A 23,988-nucleotide genomic window follows, 5' to 3' on the forward strand; every position below is an offset into this window, starting at 1 on the left:
GTGATCCGTAATGCCGAGGTAAATGCAAGAGGTACGATCCTCTTCAAGTCCACCCAACTACTGGCCTATGCTGACGATATCGACATCATAGGAAGAACCACCCGAGATGTACAAACTGCCTTCATCCAGATCGAGCAGGCGGCGCGAGATCTTGGGCTGCACATCAATGAAGGCAAAACAAAATATATGGTGGCAACGTCAGCACCGAAGACGAATCAACTAACAACATCAAACCGCACTGGTCAAACACAAACACGAAGAAGAATAAGGATAGGAGAATATAACTTTGAAAATCACAACCAATAACAACTACGATGATGAAATCCGCGCATGGTTGTTGTCAGCCAACAGAGCCTATTTCAGCTTACAAAGACTGTTCCGCTCGAAACGTCTCACCATAGGGTCAAAGCTCTTACTGTACAAGACTATGATCTTGCCAGTCCTCATCTATTCCTCGGAAACTTGGGTTCTTAGCAAGAAAAATTGCGAACTCTTAGCCGCGTTCGAGAGAAGAATCCTCCGAAGAATTTTTGGCCCCCTACATGAGGATGGACGATTCCATGACCGTCCGGTTGTGGATAAAATCCGGCTCAATAGGTTACGGTGGGCGGGTCACTTAATCCGTATCCGTATCCCACCCGGAAAGTCTATAAGGGCAATATCTATGGTAGAAAAAGAAGACGAGGCAGACCCTGCCTAAGATGGAGCGATGGTGTGGGTCAGGACGCCAGACAGCTTTTAGGGATATCGAATTGGTGGACCTCGGCGCAAAACCGGGATGTCTGAAGTTCCTTATTAAGGCAGGCCTAGACCGGATACCGGTTGTTGCGCCGTTGATGATGATGATGAATTTGCATTTGATGTCTCTAGAAAAATATCAGTAATATCTAGAATAATGCAAATAGTTAACACAAATGAAAATTAGTGACAATAAGTTCAATAAAAGCATATAATACTATGTAATCCAAGAAAATTGCATCATCTGTCTACTAATCGTCATCTACATGCACATATATACAAGGAAATACATATATAGGTATATATGATTCTAGTGAAAATTCGAACCAAAGTACTGATGTGAATTTAATGAAGTGCCTACAAGTGTACAATCGCTCACCGGTAGTACCTGTAGCCCCCTTGAGCTGTTTTAAACGCATGAGTGACGACGGCGGTACCGTGACGCGTACACAAGTAACAACAACAAGATTTTGCGGTCTGTTGTGAGTTCGGGTTCAGGTTCGGAGCCCCATATCGCCTTGATACCGCTTCCACCGCCAGTGGAATAGTAAGAGGCACTGCAATTTCAGTACGGGCTGGGAGCCTCCGCTGGTTGTATCGTGGCTTGTTTGCGGGCAGAATCGAGGCAGTGTTTTGCGCGACGCGGAATACTGGTCAATTTGAACACGGCGACGCATCGCAATATACCTGTTCTTGCATCTATAGATACAAAGGTGTAGGAAGGTATACAAAGATAATCTTGACCCGCTAGCCGAGTAAAAGTCGTCTTTGGTGCGATAATCGCGGGTGCTGTTGGTTGAATACGAGCCAATTGCAGTGGATTCGAGTGGCGCTTATGAGTTGTGTTTGAATTGTGCTTGAGTGGATAAAGATGGGTTTATCTGATTTGCGTCTGTGAATGTTTGGCAAATTTCGGTGTTGAATGATTTCGTATTGAAATAATGAATAAAGTTAAGGCGATGACAAAGAAGCCGGGGCCGCCCGTGCCCCCTCGACCTCCGGCATCTAGTATTTCCGCTAGATCGCGTAGTGAATCACGCGCGACTCCGCCGCCACCGGTGGCCCTCCGCGCTTCTAGAACATCTCCAACGACAACGGCTCCGACCGCGGGATCCCCTACGGAGGCCGGGAGAACCGTTATTTACAAGTCACCTTCATTCGATCTTAAGAAACGGCAAAGCAGCGATCGAAGCTACGTTCTCCACGACGAAGACGGTGATCGGAAGATCAGCATAAAAGCGAGCGATCGGCAGCAAGAGCAGCAACAGATCTTCATTATCAACGAATGCAATAACAATAACTCAAGTGGTTCAAAGAACAGTAACGTTGTAACGATAGATAACCGATCAAATCGCACAGAGATTGTTATTACAAATAATAACGATGGTAAATCTGAAGAAAATGGGGGAGACGGTAATTCAAACTGCAGTGAATCCACGAGAGATAACAGTAACGCAGACGTCCCCCGTGGAATTCCAATTACTCGAATGTCCTCGAATGTACTAACCACTGACTTCCCCGTTGCTAAGATTTCGCCAACCCCCAAGCCTAGAACCCTAACCCTGCCGAAGCAATCGCGATCCCTCGATGCGGGAGAAGTTACCAAGATGCCTAAGGATACCGTCACGGTGAACAATACGAAAAACAATGCAAACGCGGCTTTCGTGAAAAACATCGAAGTAGAAAATAACCTGAAGAATGCTGCCGAACGTCTTTTTACTGAAATAATAGTGAATCAAACCCAATCTACGAATAGCAAGACGGAACAATATATTTCTGTGGGAAGTCGGTACCTTCCGCCTAAGGCGCTTTCTAGGAGTATCGACTCAAGTCACTTCTTTGATCAGAAGCCGCCTTCCCCTATACGAACCTGCGTAAATCTGAAGCAACGTCCTGAGCCAGAGGGCGGAGAGACTAACTCCAATTCGTCATTATCTAACGAACGTCTTCCAACTGATCCCATTAAACCAAATTATTCACCAGAGAAGAAGGTTGCGTTCCATGAGATTCTTATCTCAGAATTAGCAGCGATGCGAAAGAGGAATTCAGAACAGGATTCCGACAATCATGAATCGACTGATGCGGGGGAGAGGCGATGTGATAAGGTGGGCAAAGAAAAGGGTGATTGGGATGGTAAATCGCAGCGGAAACGATATCCTTCGGGCTGTTCAACGGACTCCTCGCCATATGGTACCCAACGTTCGGCACGGATACGAACCTCGGATTGGGTGGAAGTCGGCGACAATGGGAAGGAAGTTACGCTGACCAGTTGTCATATTAGCTTAGAGGATTCTGGAATGGAGGACGAAGAACGACTGGATGATACGTCATCAGGTGTAGGAGACTCATGGGATAGTGTAAAGGATGCAGAAGAAAGGTGAGTTACGTAACAGTCACATCAAGGCTAAGCTTCCTATATCATGCGTACGAGTATCTGCTAGAATGAAATCCTTCGTTTTCCTCCCATTGATCATGTTTAGTGTATCTACTATGAAACATGCGTCAACCTTGTGTTGCGGCAAGGAGTATGCATGCGATACCAACCGCGTATTGCCCCTCAGGTCTACTTTATAATTATCTTTGTTCTTCTTTAGGTTGCATTGCTTTACAAATTTTAACTTTTTTTGTACTTTCGGTAAAACATCTAATTTTTGACTATACTTTTTGCAATACACATTGCGCCGTGACTCATGGAGAAACATCATAATCATGCCCTCTTTACATTACATTTCTGCACCCAGAGAAGGCATTACAAGAAGATCTCGTGCGTTGGGTTAAATTGCACTACCACGATTCGAAAATTAAAGTTCGAAGTGTGGCGGGTATGTTAAAACCGCTTCTTGTCTCTGTCGGTGTTCATCAAGAAACCGCTTTCTTACCAGTCTTCTTCGTTCTCGTTATGGACACTGTCACACGGGACATCCACCGTCCAGCGCCCTATACATTGCTTTATGCAGATGATATTTTCCTGACGTCTCATAGCAAAGTTGATCTCAACCAACTTCTTCAAAAATGGAATGATCGCTCCATGCAACACGGTCTCAGATCAAATTTGAATAAAACTGATTTTTTCACAACCGATTCCCATGAAACAAGCACTACCCTGTCAGTGGCAGTGACTTGCCCAGAACTGAGCGATTTAAATATCTCGGGGCAATGCTATCAGCCAACGGTGAACTACATTATGGAATTGCTTTACGCATTAGCGGAACTGGAGGAAGTTGCGTTCCACAACTGGCGTTCTTTGTGATCGACTTATCAACGAACGTCTCAAATAAAGAATTTACCACACCGTCCGCCCTGTCGTCTTTTATTGTTCTGGGTATTGGCCGACTATAAAACACATTGAACGGCGCTTCGCGATAATGAAGACGAAAATGTTGCTTTGGACCAGTGGCGTAACATGCCATGATCACATCCGAAATGCTGGATGATGATTTCAAACCTTTGACAGTCCATAATGCCGCAACTAATTAAGTGAGTCGACCCTGCTTCTGAACGGGACAAAGGCTAAAGAAAAAGAAAGCTAACTTCTACTAATGAAAGGCGGTGGTTGAAAAAATTCTATGACGTCATATTTTTAAGATTTGTGTAAAACAAAATCTTCTTAAAGTCGGGGTCGCTTCTAAAAAAACAACCAAAGGCGTTCTTTCTGATCAACGAACGTCAGCCGTAGTATCGTTTACTTTGTTGGTGGTGATTCACTGAAATGTTTAGGCCAATGCCTTTTAATGATTTCCACCATCTTAAAAAAGATAAACAGTGAACCGATTTTAAAAACGTTTTTTTTATAAAAAATCGTCTCTCTCGTAGTTTTTTCAGGATCGGTGCGACCCCATATCGATCGCGGATATCCTCCATTTCGGATGTGATCAAAACGTGTGACGCCACTAGTCCAACGCAGCATTTTCCTCTCCTTTACCGCAATATCCCATTCATTGTCTTTTATAGTCTTAGAAACATAGAGAACGACAGAACGGATGACATTGTGGTAAATTTTAGATTTGAGATATTTGTCTTCATCCAGGTTACGTTAATGCGTGAAGCAATTTAATAAATTGTTCTCCATTGGTTGATAGCATTGACCCGAGATATCTAACCGCTCAGTTCTGGGCAGGTCACTGCAGCTAACAGTGATTGTGCCTGTTTCATGGGGATCGATCGTCGAAAAATCAGTTTTATGCAGATTCAATCTGAGCCTGTGTTGCATGCGGCGATCATTCCATTTTTGGACAAGTTGCTTCAGATAATTTTTGCTGTTAGACGCTAGGAAAACATCATCTGCATAAAGCAGTGTATGGAGCGCGGGGTGTTGGATTTCCCGTGTGACGGTGTCCATAACAAAAACAAAGAGGAGTGGTGGGAGGGCGCTTCCTTGATGAACACCAACAGAGACACAAAGTCGTTTTGTTAGAATCGCTACACTTCGAACTTTACTTTTTGGATCGTGGTATAGCAATTAAACCCAGCGCACGAGTTCTTCTGGCACGAAGTGTTGTCGTAAAGCATACCAGATGAGTTCGTGTGTCACACGGTCAAACGCTTTCTCTAGATCCAGAAATACAATGTAAACAAGGCGATGTTTCTCACGGTTCTTTCTCTATGAGTAACCGCGCAGCATGTATTGCGTCCGTAGTTCCGCAGTTTTTGATAAATCTGGCTTGATTCACCGTTATTTCAGCAATTTCCCGAATACCGTTGTCAAGAATGCGTTCAAAAATCTTCATGGTATGGGAAAGTAACCGGATCGGACGGTAATTTGAACATTCTGCTGGACTACCTTCCTTTTAAAGGTTTTGTGTAAAACAAAACCTTATTAAAATCGGTTTGCTGTCTGTCTGTCTGTCCGTCACATGCATTTTTCTCGGAGACAGTTTTGCGATTGACACCAAATTTGGTAGAAAAGTGGGAACTATGAACGCTGTGAGTGTGATCATTTCTTTAAGGGAGCCATTCTCAGAAACCATCCAACCGAAAAATCTAAAAAAAATCAGGAAGCTGCCACTATATGGTGCCTGGGCTCCGAAATACTTTCCATGCCGATATCTATTCAAATAAAGTTTATAATAGTATATTACCATAATTTTAAGTAATTGGCTGCAAACCCCCCTTAATCCTAGCATCACGAAATTGCAGTGATGTAGGTTATAATATAGAGCACGATCTTACCAAGTTTGGTGGAAATAGTACTACTATTAACCAAGTTATAATACGTCAAAGTTGTTGCTTCTTTGAAAATTCAAGGCTATGAATGTCAATATCACCCGAAAGTGGATACTCTCAAATAATTTATGCATATATTTACGTGCTACGTGCTAAGAAATACACAAAACCTTTCATACCTGAAGCGTCCAGCTTCCGGTTTCTCGATTTGTTCCATATTGGAACTGTGGTACTTCCTTACCAGTCAGATGGTGTTGTATTATACCTTCTTAAATAACCCGATTGACAAGTGGAACTATTCCAAATGTCGGCAATGATTGTGGAAGTAGAGGATAAACAAATTCTTCAATTGAAATCTGCTCGAAATATTCTTGCCATCTATCCGGCGCGGCTCGACGGTTGGTAAGCAAAGTACCGTTCTTGTCATTAACGCAACAGAAGTGTTCGATATCCTGTGTGCCTTCGTTTCGGTTTTCGACAAGTCGATACAGATCTCTCTCGCCATCCTAAGTGTCCAGTTTATTGTAAAGATTTTTGTAATGGACCGAGATCGCTTTCTTTGCTTCCCGGTTGGCATTCTTATAAATTTGACAGAGAGGCAGAGAGGTAGAGGCGTTTCTTTTCACGGTATGTATGGTATCTTTAAGAACTTAAGAGCTTTCAGCAGAAACAAACTGAAGCTCTCGATTCCCCAGCACGGTCTCCACGACTAAATATTATCGGAAGTTGGCTCATTTAACCCGCATCCTTTACGCTAAATCCAAATAATTTCAAAACGCAACGGAATTGGAAACCACTGCTACCTTTACAGTGGACCAGATTCCGATAAAATATATTAGAAAATTGTATAAAAGTTTGATATAAAAAAATATACAAAAATTGTAAGAAAGAAAGAATGTTGAATAAAGTACTAAAATGTCATACGCCTGCTTGATTTGATTGCTTGAATTTCATTATACAATAGCAAAAATATAAAGTTTCTTACCTTTCTATCCACCTGAAATTCAACTTTTTTAAGTTTTGTGTGAGGTATTATAATTTTTTACTATAAGCTAAAACGCCAATAATCACAGATAAAAAGATTGAAAAGATTTCATCCTTTTTTATTGCCAAAAAAATTTAACATGTCAAGAAACTGGAAACTAGGCGTTTCAGGTATGAAAGGTTTTATTGATTTTTATGTAAGAATATTTAGCTACATGATGGTTGCACTTATATATAGTTTCTAGTGTATTATATATACATCGAATATATCCAATATCCAATTCGATGTGTTACTGACATTTTACCTCGTGGGAGTAGTGATTTGATGCGAAAGGAACAACTTTAATAGTAAGATTTCCACCAAACTTCCCAGTATGCTGCTTTACATTAAAGCCTATATAGTATTACTGCAAAATTTTACAGATCTACATCGAACTTAAGGCAGTTTCGTAGTAAATTTTCAAAATAGACTAATATACTATCATCAATTTTATTAAAGCAGATATCGTAACCGGAAGTATTTTCAGGCCTAGATGTGCCCGGACCATCATGACTTTTGTTCAGATTTTTCGGGTGGGTTGAAATATTTGCCCCATTTCAGGCCCCTGCACTCCTCCCCTTTGCAGCCAAAATCAAAACTAATAACTGCTTTGAAACGTGCTAATCGAGACATTTAATTTGATACCCCGTATGACTTTATTCGGTGAAAACAAATTTTACACTCCTCTTTTGCATATATACCCCCTTAACGTAGAACGGTGCGATGATTTCCATAAACTTTCGTATCAATAGGAGTAACCCTTCCAGAAAAAAATGGGTGTGGGTTTGTTTTCAACAAAACCTTAAAAATGGTTGAAATATTGAGCGCCACGATTGCGGGTTGGGTCAATAGCAGATGCACCTCATATGAAGTTTTCCTTGGAGTATACTTTTCCATGTATTGGACACTGGAAGAAAAGTTTCTCGGCTTCTTTGCAAGTTTCAAGCTGCAATGGAGGCTCGAATGTTTTAATCAGAATTCAGCAGATTTCTGGTGGATTTAAGTATTCAAGTCATGGAAACTCATAAATTTGAGCACACCTTTCTTGTATTTATGAAAATTAACTTCTATTGAAGCTCCACATGTTTCACATTTGTGTGGTTGCACGAATCGATGCATGACTCATCCATATGTACATATGTATTACCTCTCTGTAAGGCGAACATTAAAAAGTACTAGCGCAAATTAGCTTGTTAATGGTAGTTAAAACAGAATTTGTGAATAATGAGGGTCAAATGTTAATACTGTCGCGGCTGAGAAATTCTCAAACTCGGACGATCAGGTCGTCTGGGTTTCTTATGTACATTCTCGTCGTACGGTTTCAAGACATAAATAGCAAATAACGTTACGAGGTAGAAGGTAGGTATTTCTTTTCCATTTTTACGTAACCATTGCCGAGCTGGCGGCTGATTGTCACGCTCTAAAGAGCAGAATATTGGCCAGTCTACGTGCAACATGTTACCATGTGAAGACAAGTGTAAATACGTAACTTGGAAGAGACATGCAGAAAATTTAATTAGATGGAAATACTTTACTATAATACAGGATCAAAGAAAGCATATTCCTTAAAGATAAAGCTAGCATTCTAATGAGTATCTTCATACACTCAATTGCACGTATAAGGATCAATCAAGTTTGAAAGTGCTGACTGATTGGCGTATCCGAACTTTCTTTCTTTGTTTTTGTAACAAAATCGGTGTTTCCGCTGGTTATAATTTTCTTGTATTGATATTTTCTTTCTAAATTCCACAAATTGGTAAAACAATAAATAAATAATACCTAACCTGCAAATTGGTGCCGCAATAATTTCGTTGGTTTCTTTCTTAATCAACGCAGCGGTAGTCATAATTTGAATGCCGGGTCAAGTGCGAAAGTACGTACAAAAGTACTCAGATCACCTGAGCGCTCGTTCTATCAACATCGTGGAACACAATTGAAACAAAATCACTAAACTTTCTACTGTTTTCCACTGTTGAGGAGTATGAGGTGCTTAATAGATCTTCTTGCTCGTATTAGAGGAACAACAATCTCAATATCACCAACTGCGGATACAATCTACATGCGATGCTGGTCAAAAAGACGAAACAATTATGCATTTCTTCAGGACGTGGTCAGAATAGAAAGATCCCAAGTAGTAGTAGTAATTAGTTATTAGATGCGTTGAGACGAGTTGCAGTGCCTGCAGGGTTTGCGAACCTGGAATAATTTTTAGCTTCAAGAAATGTATTATGTTGCATTGCATTGCCTGATATACCAATATGAATACGGAAAGAAAACAATATGGCCAAAGCCAAATACTATAAGATTTTTGGTTTGAATAAATGGTTTGATGAATTTTGCTTAGATATCATTTTGATTGTATGCAGTTTTCAAATGGCTTGACCTTGCTACTGAATGACTTTTGTGCTCTGTTGTAGCTTGGAAATCGAAATAATTGAACTTAAATTTAGACTAGCTAATTAACAAATTTCGTTCGACCGGTTGGTGTTTTCAATTAATGGTCTTGTAAACAGAAAAAATTCTCAGATTTCTATGAAATGGACCCGCAGCAATTCCAAAAGTTCTTTTTACATTCGAAGAATCACTAGGACTCTAGGTCTGCCACCGCTGCACAAATTTAAAACTAATCCCCGTACATCTTTTCTCACTGCGCCGGCAAAGTCCTAACGGACGTTATGGCCTAGCGTTTCGCTGTCAAAATATCTCACTTGGTGTTGTACAGACAGAACAATTTATAGGCATGAAATCCCTGTAGATTTCAAAAGCACATTTGATGATCTAATTTTATTGTTAGAGGATAGAGTGGTTCTGGGTCTGTCATCTACTTAACAAACTTAAACTTGACACAAAAAGGCGCCACTTGCTGTATGTAAAGGGATCCACAGACCACACGCTCCTACCAATTTTCGTGTGAATAGGTCAAGCCGTTTCCGAATAAATCGGGTTTGACAGACAGACGAACAGATATACATCGACTCGATTCTAATAAGGTTTTATTTCACACAAAACTTGGGTGTGCTGGATGTTTCTTTTGTCAGAGTAGTCAGTAGAGGCATAAGAAGCAGAAGTTATATAGCGCCAATGTGCGCTTCCCCTCTTCCCTGCATTTTTTGGAAATAATCACATGAATCGATTAAATAGTCAATTCTAAGCAATAAATGTTTTATAAAAATCTTCCATACAAGTAGTAGCTTTTGAGTTATTCGTATTCAAACATGTTGCTTTTTGACCAGAAAAATGCATGCAGTTATTGATTCCGAATATATTTATATTAAAATTACTGAAATAGTGATTTTCAAACTGTGAAATTTTAAGCTTCGCCAAAGTTTCATAGCTCTCAAAACATTTTATTTTATGGAATTACATTGGAGTTATTAGGATCAGGAACAAAGGTACCAGCAATAGCACTCTATGACATCTGGACGAATTGATTTCAAAGGACAGCCAGTTCAATTTTGTGCCCTAGTTGCGCCTAAAGCCTTACCCTAGAGTATCATTGGAGTTCATCAAGGAAGTGCCCTCTCACCACTCCTCTTTGTCCTTGTTATGGACACCGTCACACGGGATATCCAACGTCCAGTGCCCTACACACTGCTTTATGCAGATGATGTTTTTCTAGCATCTGATAGCAAAAATGATCTCGAGCAACTTGTTCAAAAATGGAATGATCGCCTCATGCAACACGGTCTCAGATTGAATTTAAACAAAACTGAATTTTTGACGACCGATCCCCATGAAACAGGCACAATCACTGTCAGCGGCAGTGATCTGCCCAGATCTGAGCGATAGCGGGTCAACGCTATCAGCCAATGGAGAGCTGCGTTATGAAATTGCTTCACGCATTAACGCAACCTGGATGAAGTGGCGTTCCACAACTGGTGTCCTTTGTGATCGACGTATCAACGAACGTCTCAAATCTAAAATTTACCGCAATGTCGTCCGTCCAGTCGCTCTCTATGGTTCTGAGTGTTGGCCGACCATAAAAGACAATGAACGGCGTCTCGCGGTAATGGAGACGAAGATGCTACGTTGGACTAGTGGCGTCACACGTTTAGATCACATCCGAAATGAGGATATCCGCGATCGTTATGGGGTTGCACCGATCGTGGAAAAGTTGCGAGAGAGGCGTCTTCGATGGTATGGTCACGCAATTCGTGCAAACGAGAATTCACTTGCAAAGATTGGTCTGAACATCGAAGTCGATGGTAAACGACCAAAAGGCCGCCCGAAACAACGGTGGCTTGATACGCTGGATGGGGATTTGAAAGCCTCGAGATTGCACCCAGATCAGGCATTCGATAGAGCCAAATGGCGAAGCCGATCACGACGAGCCGACCCCGCTTGTGAACGGGACAAAGGCTGAAGAAAAAGAAGAAGATCATTGGCCAATATCAAAGCGAATTTCAAATAGTAAAATTGATGATTGGCCAAATATTCTCAGTAAAGAAGTTCTGGAGAATTACTGGGAATGTGGACGTCTATCAGATCTTCATGGTGTTCAAACGCGCATATACTAGTATTATACAGTATTGTGCAAGTTTGGAGTCCCTTCAAAATTGGTGGGACTCAGAATGGCTATGAGCAAATCACCAGCGCATGCCAAAGTGTAAGGTTAATTGATGCAAATCTTCAATGCAGATCTAGTATTAAGTAAAAAGTTGACCTAGTCCTGAAGTGGTACAACTTTGCTCTGGAGTACGTAGCATAGCGAATATGAGATAATCTTCGAATCACAAACAAAGTGTATTAAATAGTGACCTATGTTGACGATATAAACATTTGAGCGGTATAAATTCTACGCCAAAGAAATTTTGACGAAACTCGATGACGAAGCGAGAATAGTAAAATCTAAGAATAAATGAGAACAAGAAAAAACGTGGATACAGTCCAGCGAATGAAAAAGATAAAACAATACTGGACGACTACAGTTGTGAGTAAGTGAAGGGCTTATGGAGTCATTGATAGTGAAAGATAACAATGAAATGGAGAAAATTCATAGGTGGACCATGAATAAAGTGTATTACTTTGTGTTGTCTATCCTGGAGAATCGTAACAAGCAAAATAAAAAGAAGTTAGCTACGTGGAGTGAAGGTAGTAAACGCTTCTGGACGGCAAGTCCGCAGACGAATTTAGGACCTAGAGATAAAGGCTAGCAAATTGAGAATAAGACACATACCATATATGACGAGCCGGGATCCTCCATCTTTATACGAGTCCTGAAACAACTGTGGAAAGGCCACGTGGAATTATTTTTTCCACCACTTTGATAGTAAAATCATTTCGAAATGTACGTAATATAATTAAGATCTATAGACACATCACAACCTCTTTTCTTTTTGTTATATATTTCATTTCTGCGGAAACACTCAATGGGTCCTTATCTTAAATAGCTTAGGACAAATGGTTGTCGCAGCATTTTTTGGAAGTGGTCCCATCTTCTTCTTATTTTCCTCCAGCTTTATTGCCTCCTGGACTTCAGTTGCGCAGACAGTTAAGTCCTTGAGGGTTTAACGTGAGCACCTGCCTGGACGACCTAATCCCACGGTCTTCTTAAGACACGGATTGATTTTGTGACCCCGCTGAGACAAGCAACAACGGTACCAGTCTATACCAAATGCATGGCTTAGCATTCATACTGGTGGATGCAAGACATACCTAAATCTCTACCGAATTAAGGAGTATGAGCAAATTCTTCAGTTGAAATCTGCGCGAAGTATTCTCGCCATATATCCGTTGCGACTCGACGGTTGGTAAGCAAAGTACCGTTCTTGTCATTAACGCAACAGAAGTTTTCGATTTTCTGTGTGCGTGCGTTACAGCTTTTAGCAAAACGATATAGATCTCTCTCGCCATCCCGAGTGTCCAGTTTATCGTAACGATTTTTGTAATGGTTCGTTCGGGTGACACCGACTGCTTTCTTTGCTTCCCGGTTGGCATTCTTATAAATTTGCCAATTGGCCAGCGTTTTATCGTCGAGAAATTTGTGGTAGAGGCGTTTTTTTCATGGACCTTCATTTCAACATCGTCATTCCAAAGCCAAGTATCTCAGTTGATATACCGCCTACCCGGCTTGGTGATCCCGAGGGTTGCAGAGGCCGCTTTGTGGATCGTGTCTTTCATTTGGCTCCACGATTCTTCCACATTCGTAATGCTCGGTAATCGTGTGAATGAGATCATTTCTTCTTTCTTCCCACGAAATCGCCACCATTTAATATGCCGCAGGCCAGTGCGTTCTAAACGCTGTTTTATTGGTGGCTTAATTCGCAGAACGGCAATCTATGGTCGATGTTGAGGTGCGATGGTCTCATAGAGAACGGCTTTCCAATTTCCATCGAGAAGTTGTCAGAAGGCATGTTTCTCGGCATCAGGTCGACCTGTCTGCGGTGCGAATGCGGTGAAGAAGTGAATAGTGCGATCAGCTGATATAATGGTGAGCTTCATCAAATCGTTGAACTTCTTTAATGGCATCACGGAAACCCTCTGAGATGGCAATGCCAACCCAATATTAAGTGTGTGAGTTACCAAAATAGAGAAGTTTATAGCCATTTTTACCGCGTTCGCGTTCAATATCGCAGCTTTTGGCACCAGACCATCGGGTTTCTTGCAGAGCGCAGATATCAATGCGCCTTTTCCAAACGGCCCTTGCGTGTGAGTGAGTGGTAAGAGTCATACGGAAGGTCGCGGTTCAAATCTCACTGGTGGCAGTGGGATTTGTATCGTGATTTGACGTCGGATACCAGCCGACTCAGCTGTGAATGAGTACTTGAGTCAAATCAAGGTAATAATCTCGGGCGAGCGCAATGCTGACCAGATTGCCTCCTACAGTGTACTACTGTAGTGTGCCGTTACGGTCTTGAATCAAGTGCTCTAACACACCTCAAGGCCCTGATCCAATATGGATTGTTGTGCCAGCGATTATTAGATTATTATTATTATCTTGCGAGTTCCTCGGTCTTTGCAGTTAGGGTACTAACGATTAGCGTGCAGACACGTATTTGTTTTGTTGGTTTTGTTCGGACTTACTTGCTTACGTCCTGAAGTCGTCCATGCATCAAGAACCCTTGCTCATTTCTCGACAGTACCGGGACCTGTCCCGCCGTGTCGACTGAGGTGGACGCCCTAGCATTTCTCTGAGGTTTGTGACTCAATCCGATCATTTTGCTTGTAATGACATTGTTTGCATTTTCATCATCATCAAGAGAGATCAGGTAGGATTTAGCATAGTGGAATAACTCCAACTATACCCTATTTATCTCTTTCCCTGATCTCAGCATTTTATTTTTGTTTTATTGAGGATAGTACAGAGTACGTTGCCACAAACCCTGCTCCTTTACTTGGGGTTGGGACCAGCATACTATGTTAAAAGCATGGCGGAGTTTTGTGTACCCACTTGCGAAGTGAATTTTTCGTTCTTTACTTTATAACGCGAATAACAGATTTCGATTGCATCGAAACACACGCTTTACATCATGTACTCGTATATTGTCGACTTGTGCGCTCAATTAAGTGCAGAATCCAAGAACATGAAGGTCCATCGCTCAGCTCGCAATGAGTTTCTGTTAAATAACGTTTGGGGCCACTCACTGCGGTTGTGCTTGCAACATTCTTTTGATTTCGCCAGCAATTACTCATGAAATGGAAGTGTCTCCGGATAGCAATGGTTCTTTAGTAAGATTTTTGCTTCGTCAATTGGGAATTATAATTATATTTATGTAGGCTTACCATTTTTATTAAGGTTTTGTGTGAAACAAAACCTTATTAGAATCGATTCGATGTCTGTCTGTCCGTCTGTCTGTCTGTCTGTCACAGCCGATTTATTCAGAAACGGCTGGACCCATCGTCACGAAAATTAGTAGGAGTATGTGATCTGCCGTTCCCTTTACATGCAGCAACTGACGCCATTTTGTGTTAAGTTTAAGGGGGGCTCCCCATACATGTGAAAGGAGGATACAAAATTTTTTTCACAGAATGTAGCCATGTGGGATATCAAATGAAAGATCTCAATTAGTACTTTTCGAAACTGGTTCAATTTTTGATATTGGGTGCAACATAGGGGAGCGAGGGCTCAAAATATAACCATCAGAAAGTGTAACAGGTCTCGTTCTCAGAACCTATCCAACCGAAAAATCTGAAAAAAATCCTAGTAGTGCATCTCTACGAAATCTAGGCCTCAAAATAAATCCGGTTCCGATATCTGCACAAATAAAGTTAATAATAGTATATTTCCACATTTTAGAAATTTACCCGGCACCCCCCTTATGTTCATCCCAAAAGTACAAAATTTGGCATGCGTATAAAGAAGAACATAACGCACAATTTGGTGAAGTTTGAAGAAAATCAAACTATTATTAACAAAGTTATAGGGGGTAAAACTTTACAATTTTTCGTGAATTTCGTGCACTCTACAACCTGCATGACGTCATCATCACATATCAATTCGTCAATACCACAACGAAGTAAGTTCGTATGAATTGGGTGGAAAAGAATTATTTTGTTTTAGTTCTTTAATCATTTGTATATGAATATCAATTATTCCAACGAGACATGTGTGTATGTAGGTATATAGTATATGCGTGCTAATGAACTTTGCGGGTAGTGCCTAATTCAAATAGATATAAGAAGTAAATCCGAAATATGGGTACGATCAATTTATATACGTGCATATATGTGTACAGTATTCGGAAATAGGCAGTTTGTTTGTTTAGGGTGAGCGTAACATCTACGGCTGTAATATGTACGTACTGTGAGCGTCAAAAATAAGTAAACACTTAATTTTTTCGTATTTAAGCTTTAATTTCATAGAAGTTACTGATAAAAATTAACATGCTTCATCACCGGTTAAAAGTATTATATAATAGAAGTTTAAATCTGAAAAAAAGTTAAACAAAACAAAATACCGTTTCAAAAAATTATTAATGCTTCAAAATACTGCTGATTTTACGCGTCAAAAGAAAGTATACAGAATTTACTTCTCTAAGAAATAATATCCAATAATTAATTAGAAATAATTTTTAATATTTAGTTTGTTTTCCATGTGACTTTAGAACAGCATTCAGTTTTTTAGGCATTGATTTGACAAGATTTTTTGTAATATCTGGAGAAATGTTGTTCCATTTTTCGATTAAAGCCCTTTTTAGGTCGTCCTTGTTGGAAATGCTTCTTTGTCTGATTTTCCTGTCAAGGTGCTGCCACAAATGCTCGATAGGATTAAGGTCTGGGGACTGCGGTGGGTGATCAAGGGTTTTTGGCGTTCGGTATAACAACCATTCCTTAACAATGTGGGACGTATGTTTCGGATCGTTATCGTGCTGAAAGATCCAGTTTCCCGACAGTCCCAATTTGTCAGCACTAGGAGTGATATTGTCCCTCAGTATATTTAAATAGTCTATTTTAGTCATTTTAGACTCGATTAAAACTAGATTTCCAACTCCGGATGCCGCCATACATCCCCAGACCATAACTGAGCCTCCACCGTGCTTTATGGTGCTTGTAACGCACTTGTCGAGAAATGCTTCATTTTTCGCTCGCCGTATTTTTGGTGGCTTTTTCGCCGCAAATATTTCAAATTTACTCTCATCGGAGTATAAAATGTTTTCCCAAAAGTGTGGAGCCTCATTTTGGTACTTTCTGGCGAATTTTATACGCTTCTTTTGATTCGCTTTAGAAATATAGGGTTTCTTACGTGGCACTCTGCCATGTAGACCATTTTTGTGGAGCGCTCTTCGAATTGTGCTTGCACTCACTGATTTGCCTGAAGTCTCAGCTATTTTCTTTGATATGTTTACTGCACTTGAAACTGGATTATTCCTTACTTCTCGTACAATTGTCCGCACTTCGGAGTCAGTAAGCTTCTTAGGTCGCCCAGACCGCGGTAAATTTTCAATAGTATGACGAGTCGTATATTTATCTATAATTTTTTTTACGCATTTTTTTTACACGCAAAGATTTCTTTTCTTTATGTAAATCTAAAATTATTTTTCGTGTTTTGTTTGTGGTTTGCTTACCCATTACCTTAAATGTTATACTTTTGCACTTATTCAAACAAAAACAAAGAAAATCTACGAAAAATATTAGTGCACTATATTTGCTTACTTCACTTATAAACAGTTTCAAAGAAATTTGTGTGATTCCCGGAAATAATTAAAAACAAAACGAGAAGTGTTGCCACTGTATACTTTCTTTTGACGCGTAAATTCATGAGTATTTTAAGACAAGATGAATTATTTTTGAAAATGTTTTGTTTTGTTTAAGTGTTTGTGCTGACATAAACTTCTATTATATGAGCCTTTCAAGCTATGATAAAACATTTTAATTTCTATCAATAAACATTGTGCAATAAAAGTTTAAATACAAAAAAGATGGGTGTTTACTTATTTTTGACGCTCACAGTATGTCTCGTAGTTTTGTAGCTGTATACGGGCATAAAAATGTGCCCTGAAATTTCTTAGATAAGATGAACACAAAACCTTTATATTCGAAGCGGGAGCTTCCGGTATTCCGACTTGTTACAGATGTCATAGTATAATATTGTGACCCTTCAGATATTTTTCTTTCTTAATATCTACTCTCTTCCGAAATGCGTCATTCCATCGCCACGACTGCTGCCCATATTTTGCTCAGATAGGCACATCTGATTAATTCATTTTTCAACCAGTTGATTCTCGAATGAGAGGTGTATCTCTAGGGGTGGTTGCTTCGTGGCTTTTACCCACTCTATTAATACGTATATATCTTTGGTATGTAGGGGTATGTTTTGTTTGGAATAATGAATCAGTTTTTAGTTTGATACGGGATAGTTTCGGTAGCACTGGACTACTAACAATTCCACCTTCAATGCATACACATGAAGCAAATCTATTCGATTCGACATTCACTGGCAATCTAGTTTGTAGTTTGTATGGTCAATGCATTAGTCAGATCAAAAAGCGATGCAAATTGTAGGAAACGCCATAGGAATCGTAATTTCGATACTGAGGAAGTGAAGTGGACTTGGAGTTCGTTTTCTTTTCCATCTCTTAGTCCGGTGGTCTTAAAAAGAATTGGATTTCATGGCCATTGCCGTGGTGCATCTACATATCTACCTCAATGTATCACATTCGATGGCTGGAGTATATATTGTGGATCCAATAGATTTTAATCGCTGCCCAAGAAAACGACATAAATTTCAATGAGGAAATTAACTTTTTAGCCCAGACAGGTATTTGATAGATATATCCACACGAGAAATATGAACCAACAAAAGCTGGCACTTTCAAAATCAGTTGGTATGCGCCCGCTTTTTGTTATGTGAATAACGTTGCGAACTTCAATTCATTTCCTTCTATTTTTATAAGTTTTGAAGTTTGATGCATTTCTTAGTTTCACTTCATAAATTAGGAAATATTCTGTTTCTAAGGTTTCAGCCAAAATAACACAAATACAATTAAAATTGATTCACTTTCTGGTTATTAACGTTCAAACATTCGAAAACAATCACAAAATTGGGGGGAGGGGGTGGAATGAAAAATAGACTAGGGTAGATGGATTAGGGACGGCGTGGTTAGTTAATGGGACATGAAGTCTTTGGATTTCAATCAAATATTATCATATTAAAAACCAAACAACGAACAACATCGGATCGCACTGGCCAAACGAGAAAAATGAAGGCAGGAGAGTACAATTTTGAGACCGTTGAAAATTTCTCCTATCCAGGGTCGAAAATCGCAACCGATAGCAGGTATAACGACGAAATCCGCCCACGGTTATTGGCTGCCAATAGAGCCTATTTTAGCTTACAAAAAACTGTTCCGCTCGAAACTTCTCACCGTAGTCTCATAGCTCTTACTGTACAAGACAATGATCTTACCAGTCTTTATGTATCCCTGGAGACTTGGGGTGTGTTAGCAAGAAAAATTGATCGAGAGAAGAATCCCCCCAAGAATTTTTGGCCTTATAAAAGAGGATGGACGATTCCGTAGCCTCTATAACAATGAAATCTATGAACGATACGACGGCCGTCTGTTTGTGAATAAAATCCGGCTCAAAGGTTGCGGGGGGCGAGTCACTTAATCCGTATGGGTAAGGATGATCCAGCCGGAAAGTCTATAAGGGCAATACCTATGGCAGAAAAGGAAGACTTGGTAGACCCTGCCTCGGATGCCCCATCCGAGGCAGATGGTGAAAGTCAGAACGCGAGCCAGCTTTTAGAAATATGGAATTGGTGGACCTCGGCGTAAAACCGTTGTCTGGAGTTCCTTATTAAGGCAGGTCTAAACCGGATACTGGTTGTTGCGCCGTTGATGATCGTGAATATCATATCAAATGTATTATCAAGTAATCAAACCTTTTTAACTGCTAACTGCCAAAATGTTGACCTTTTGTGAAGCAAACTTGTTATTGTTGTGTAGGATGTGGTGCGAAGAGTGGAGTGTTTCGCTGTGATGTGAATTCTTTTTTTGGAACCAAGAAGGGAGATCATTCGCACCCCGTAGTCACACCAATTTTACTTGAGAACAAAAAGAGCTATTGCTACGAAATTCGGTGAAAGTATCCAGCTTGCAAACCTCTTTGTATTCAGCGCATGTTTTTATTGAGTTTAGGGAGAGTTCTTCATACAAACAACACCTACGCGCCATCGTTCACGGTTACTTGAAATGCGCTTCAGCACCCGCCAAGACCCCCAGACGTTCGCACTCCTCTACGGTCCTGCATCAAGTGTCCTTGGGGCGAACCGCTTGTCGACCATCCTGGGAGAACGAATGTAAATATGTTTTGTCGAAAATTATGCTTACTGTTTGGAAGTACAGTAGGGATCGTGGGTAGTCATAACTGCCTTACTGGGCATATGTTCCGAGACTAACATTCCCGCAGTATGACAAGATGATAAGTGTCCATTTTGTATCAAGGAACCGAAAACGACGGAACTAACATCGTGCTCGCGTCCTTACAAGGCTCTTGCGTCCTCGCACCGTCCTGGCGTCTTGATGCTGTCCTTGTGTGCTGACACCGTCCTTGCGTTTTGGCATCGTCTTTGCGTGAAGAGTTCTTCCTCAATTCTCGGCAGGATTGAGAGTTGCGCTCTAACATGCATTTCTTCGATTCCGCGTCAATGTTGTCGTGTATTCGTCAGATTGCGGCATGTTGATGGAATATATGTTAGTCAGCCAAAAAATGGCACCTGCTGTTATCGGCTTTGAAAATATAAGTTTAGAAATATAAGCCTCATAAACGTTCACGCCCTTACAGAGAAGACTGCAAAGTTGGAGAAGGATACCTTCTACGAGGCAGTTGAGCGGACCCTCGAAGTATATCCCAAGTATGATATCAAAATCAACTAAATTGACCACGTCCTGATTGAACACCGCTACCTCTGTCTACCGCTGTCAAAACATATAGGGGGCCAATATAGACTCGGACCACTATCTCGTTGGCATGGTGCTCCGAGCTCGAATTACGACACCACCAATCCCCTCTGACAATCAGGTGAGAGTGAATACCGAAGCTATTCACAACACAGCCCTCCGTGACACCTATAAGGGCGAAATGTATGCCGCAATAACCGCAAACAACAGAGATCCTGGAGATGAAGCATCAACAAATGATTGTCACAACCACCTGAAGAACGTTATCATTAATACCGCCACAAAGATATTGGCCCCAGCCGCAAGAAAAGTCGGAACGGCTGGTTTCACGATGAATGTAAACTAACTACGGAACGGAAGAATGCTGCATACCAAGTAATGTTGCATTCTCAAAGAACGCGGGCACGCGCAGACTTATCATGAACTCCGTCGAGCGAAGAAGCGACTTCACAGACGGAAAAAGGAACCCTGGGAGAACCAACAAGTCTGTCAACTAGAAAAGTACAGGGAACAATCGCACCGAGCGCAGAAGTTTTACCAAAAAGTCAGCAGGATGAAGCCTTATACGCCTCGGTGCTCATCCTTCCGAGACAAAGAGGAAAATCTGGAGCGATGGGTTGAGTATTTTGCTGATCTGCTCGACAACCAAAATATCGGCGAGTTGGAGGTCCCGCCAACTGAAGACGACGGACAAATACTGCCACCACCAAGTTTAGGAGAAACAGTCCGTGCAATTGATCGGCTTAAAAATCATAAGCCGTTAGGAACCGACGGAATTACAGCCGAATTGGTTAAATATGGAGGCGACCAATTACACCAAGTGGCTCATCAATTTGTGCTCAAAATATGGGACAGCGAATCAATGCCTGACGACTGGCAACGGGGCATTGTCTGTCTCATACATAAAAAGGGGAATATCACGCAGTGCAGAAATTATAGACGTATCACGTTGCTGAGTACCATCTATAAGATATTCTCCGCTTCATCATTGGCCCATACCAAAGAGGATTCACTCCAGGCAAATCAGCAACAGATCAGATTTTCTCTCTGCGGCAAGCGATGGAAAAGCTGTTGGAATGTGGACATCAGTTGCACCATCTTTTCATCGACTTTAAAGCCGCCTATGACAGTATAGCCAGGGTAAAACTGTACACGGTCATGAGAGAATTCGGTATCCCGACGAAATTTATAAGACTGATTAGGCTGACCCTGACTAATGTGCGAGCAAGATCACTTTCGAGACCATTCAACATCAACAACGGTGTAAGACAAGGGGATGCCCTATCATGCATCCTCTTCAACCTGGCCCTAGAGAAAGTGATTCGCGATGCCGATGTAAATGCGAGAGGCACCATCCTCTTCAAACCTACCCGACTACTGGCCTATGCTGACGATATCGACATCATGGGAAGAACAACCGGAGATGTACAGTCTACTTTCATCCAGATCGAGTAGGCGGCGCGAGATCTTGGACTACGCATTAATGAAGGCAAGACGAAGTACATGGTGGCAACGTCAGTGCCAAAACCAAAATAACGAACAACATCGAATCGCACTGGTCAAATGTAGACAATGAAGATAGGAAAATACAACTTTGAGACCGTTGATAATTTCTTCTATCTAGGGTCGAAAATCACTACCGATGACAGATATGACGATGAAATCCGCGCACAGTTGTTGGGAGCCAACAGAGCTTATTTCGGCTTACAAAAACTGTTTCGCTCGAAACGTCCCACCATAGGGTCAGTTCTTTCTGTACAAGACAATGATCTTGCCAGTCCTTATGAATGCCTCGGAGACTTAGGTTCTTAGCAAAAAAAAATCCGAACTCTTGGCCGCGTTCGAGAGAAGAATCCTCCGAAGAATTTTTGGCCCCCTACATGAGAATGGACGATTCCGTAGCCTACATAATGACGGCGACGATTGTGGATAAAATTCGGCTGAACAGGTTACGGTGGACGGGTCACTTAATCCGTATGGATCAGGATGATCCAGTCCGGAAAGTCTATAAGGGCAATATCTATGGTAGAAAAAGAAGACGAGGAAAACCTGAGATGGAGCGATGGCGTAGGTCAGAACGCCAGACAGGAGGATATCGAATTGGTGGACCTCGGCGCAAAACCGGGATGTCTGGAGTTCCTTATTAAGGCAGGCCTAGACCGGATACCGGTTGTTGCGTCGTTGATAATGATAAATACCACTATCAACGGGTTGCTAGTATTTATATTTCTAAGGTATGTTTCCCTTACCTGCTTTTAGCCTTCAACTAGTTCGTCACTACCGGCTGAGTTTTTCTATCGTAGCCACGAGTTCCTATTGGATTTGGTGCTTCGCGCCGTAAATAGCTTCTTAAATCGATTTAAGGACGACTGTCACGATGTTACACTGTTAGCGTTACGAGGATAATTGTTTTAAACAGTAGCTAACTGCTTTTAATGCCTATTTTGGAAACCACTTATGTAATCTCCGATGTCGGCAGCCTTTTTGTGGTAAATTAATGACTTACAGAGATTTAATATGATTCTCTAGTATAGTATTGTGTTGCCCATGTAGGATTGGTTTCGCAACGGTCTTAAAAACCCTTTACTATTGACCAGCAGCCTTTGGCAAAACTAATTACATTAAATATAACTAAGTATACTTTGGACGATGGCGAATGTGCTCATATATCAGTTCTTATGAGGCCATACATACATGTATTCATTGTGACAGTTTATCTCCAGTTTTGACCTCAACAACGGAATATTGAAGCGGGGAATTCAGAGCGGTTAATGGCGGGAACATTGTTTCGCTATTCATCCATTTTAAGCTGTCTGCATTGTTGTGGTCGGCGGTGTAGATGTGAAAAGTCCTGTTTAAATTAATTGCAAATTGCAACTTCACCGTGTTCAAATAATGCCAGGAGATGCATTCCACGTAATGGCATTATCGCTTTTTTTTCCAAATTTCGAATTGGTTCCTCCACTACGCAGCGGACACATACATACTTCGGTTCAATTAATCAAGTCTAGTTTCACCATTTCACTCGCATGCTTCGCTGAAAATTGTACAAATTTACCGCATTGATTTTTTCCCATTTAATTGAAATTTTATGTACTGGAAAGATTGTCTGATTTGTAGATTTTCCGTTGACGAATAGGAAAAAATGCACAAATAAAGCGCTCGGTGAAGGGCGAATCGGTACAGGTTTTGCGGGAGTGAATTGTTAAATAAATTTTCATCGATTTTGATCTGGGAACTGTATACGGACACGAATGAATGGTCGGTGGATATCTCATATTTCACCGGTAGAATTTCGGCTGTGATAAGGGAATGTATGTATGTGGAACTTGAGGTAGTTGTTCCTACCTTTTATGGAATGCACATGAAGAACCCACCACTGCGGTATGGGTGCAGCGAACAATTGCTGGCATGCATCGGAAAAATTGGTGTTATTGGCGTTGCTACATATTCAACAAACAAATGGAACACCATTAGCAACGCCCAAAATTGAATTTTGGGAGGTTTACATTATTCACGGGTGCTTGCACTTTCCTAGCCGGAAACCGGCAAGAATGTAAAGTCGGTGATTTTTTTCAGTGGAAACCATGCAAAATATTTTCGTACGTAGTAGCCAATTTCCGTGAGAGTTTCATGAAATTTCGAAACGGATTGGTGTTTGATACCTTTATTTTCCGTGTTCGTTTTCGATAGATGCCCACCATGCTCGGTTGTTCAAACTCC

The 23,988-nt window shown here is 41.0% G+C and overlaps 1 protein-coding gene across 1 annotated transcript in view; it reads left to right on the forward strand.

Moving 5' to 3' along the window:
* The first annotated feature begins 1,277 nt into the window (after window positions 1–1,277).
* LOC119647133 (probable serine/threonine-protein kinase nek3) overlaps window positions 1,278–23,988 on the forward strand; it is a 174,222-nt gene continuing 151,511 nt past the window's right edge. The window contains exon 1 of the mRNA XM_038047924.1: window positions 1,278–3,115. Within this exon, the coding sequence (XP_037903852.1) occupies window positions 1,680–3,115 (1,436 nt within the window). The 5' untranslated portion in view covers window positions 1,278–1,679. The remainder of the gene's footprint in view (window positions 3,116–23,988) is intronic.

The sequence above is a fragment of the Hermetia illucens genome, chromosome 1 (assembly GCF_905115235.1).
Source record: "Hermetia illucens chromosome 1, iHerIll2.2.curated.20191125, whole genome shotgun sequence".
Classification (NCBI taxonomy): Eukaryota; Metazoa; Arthropoda; class Insecta; order Diptera; family Stratiomyidae; genus Hermetia; species Hermetia illucens.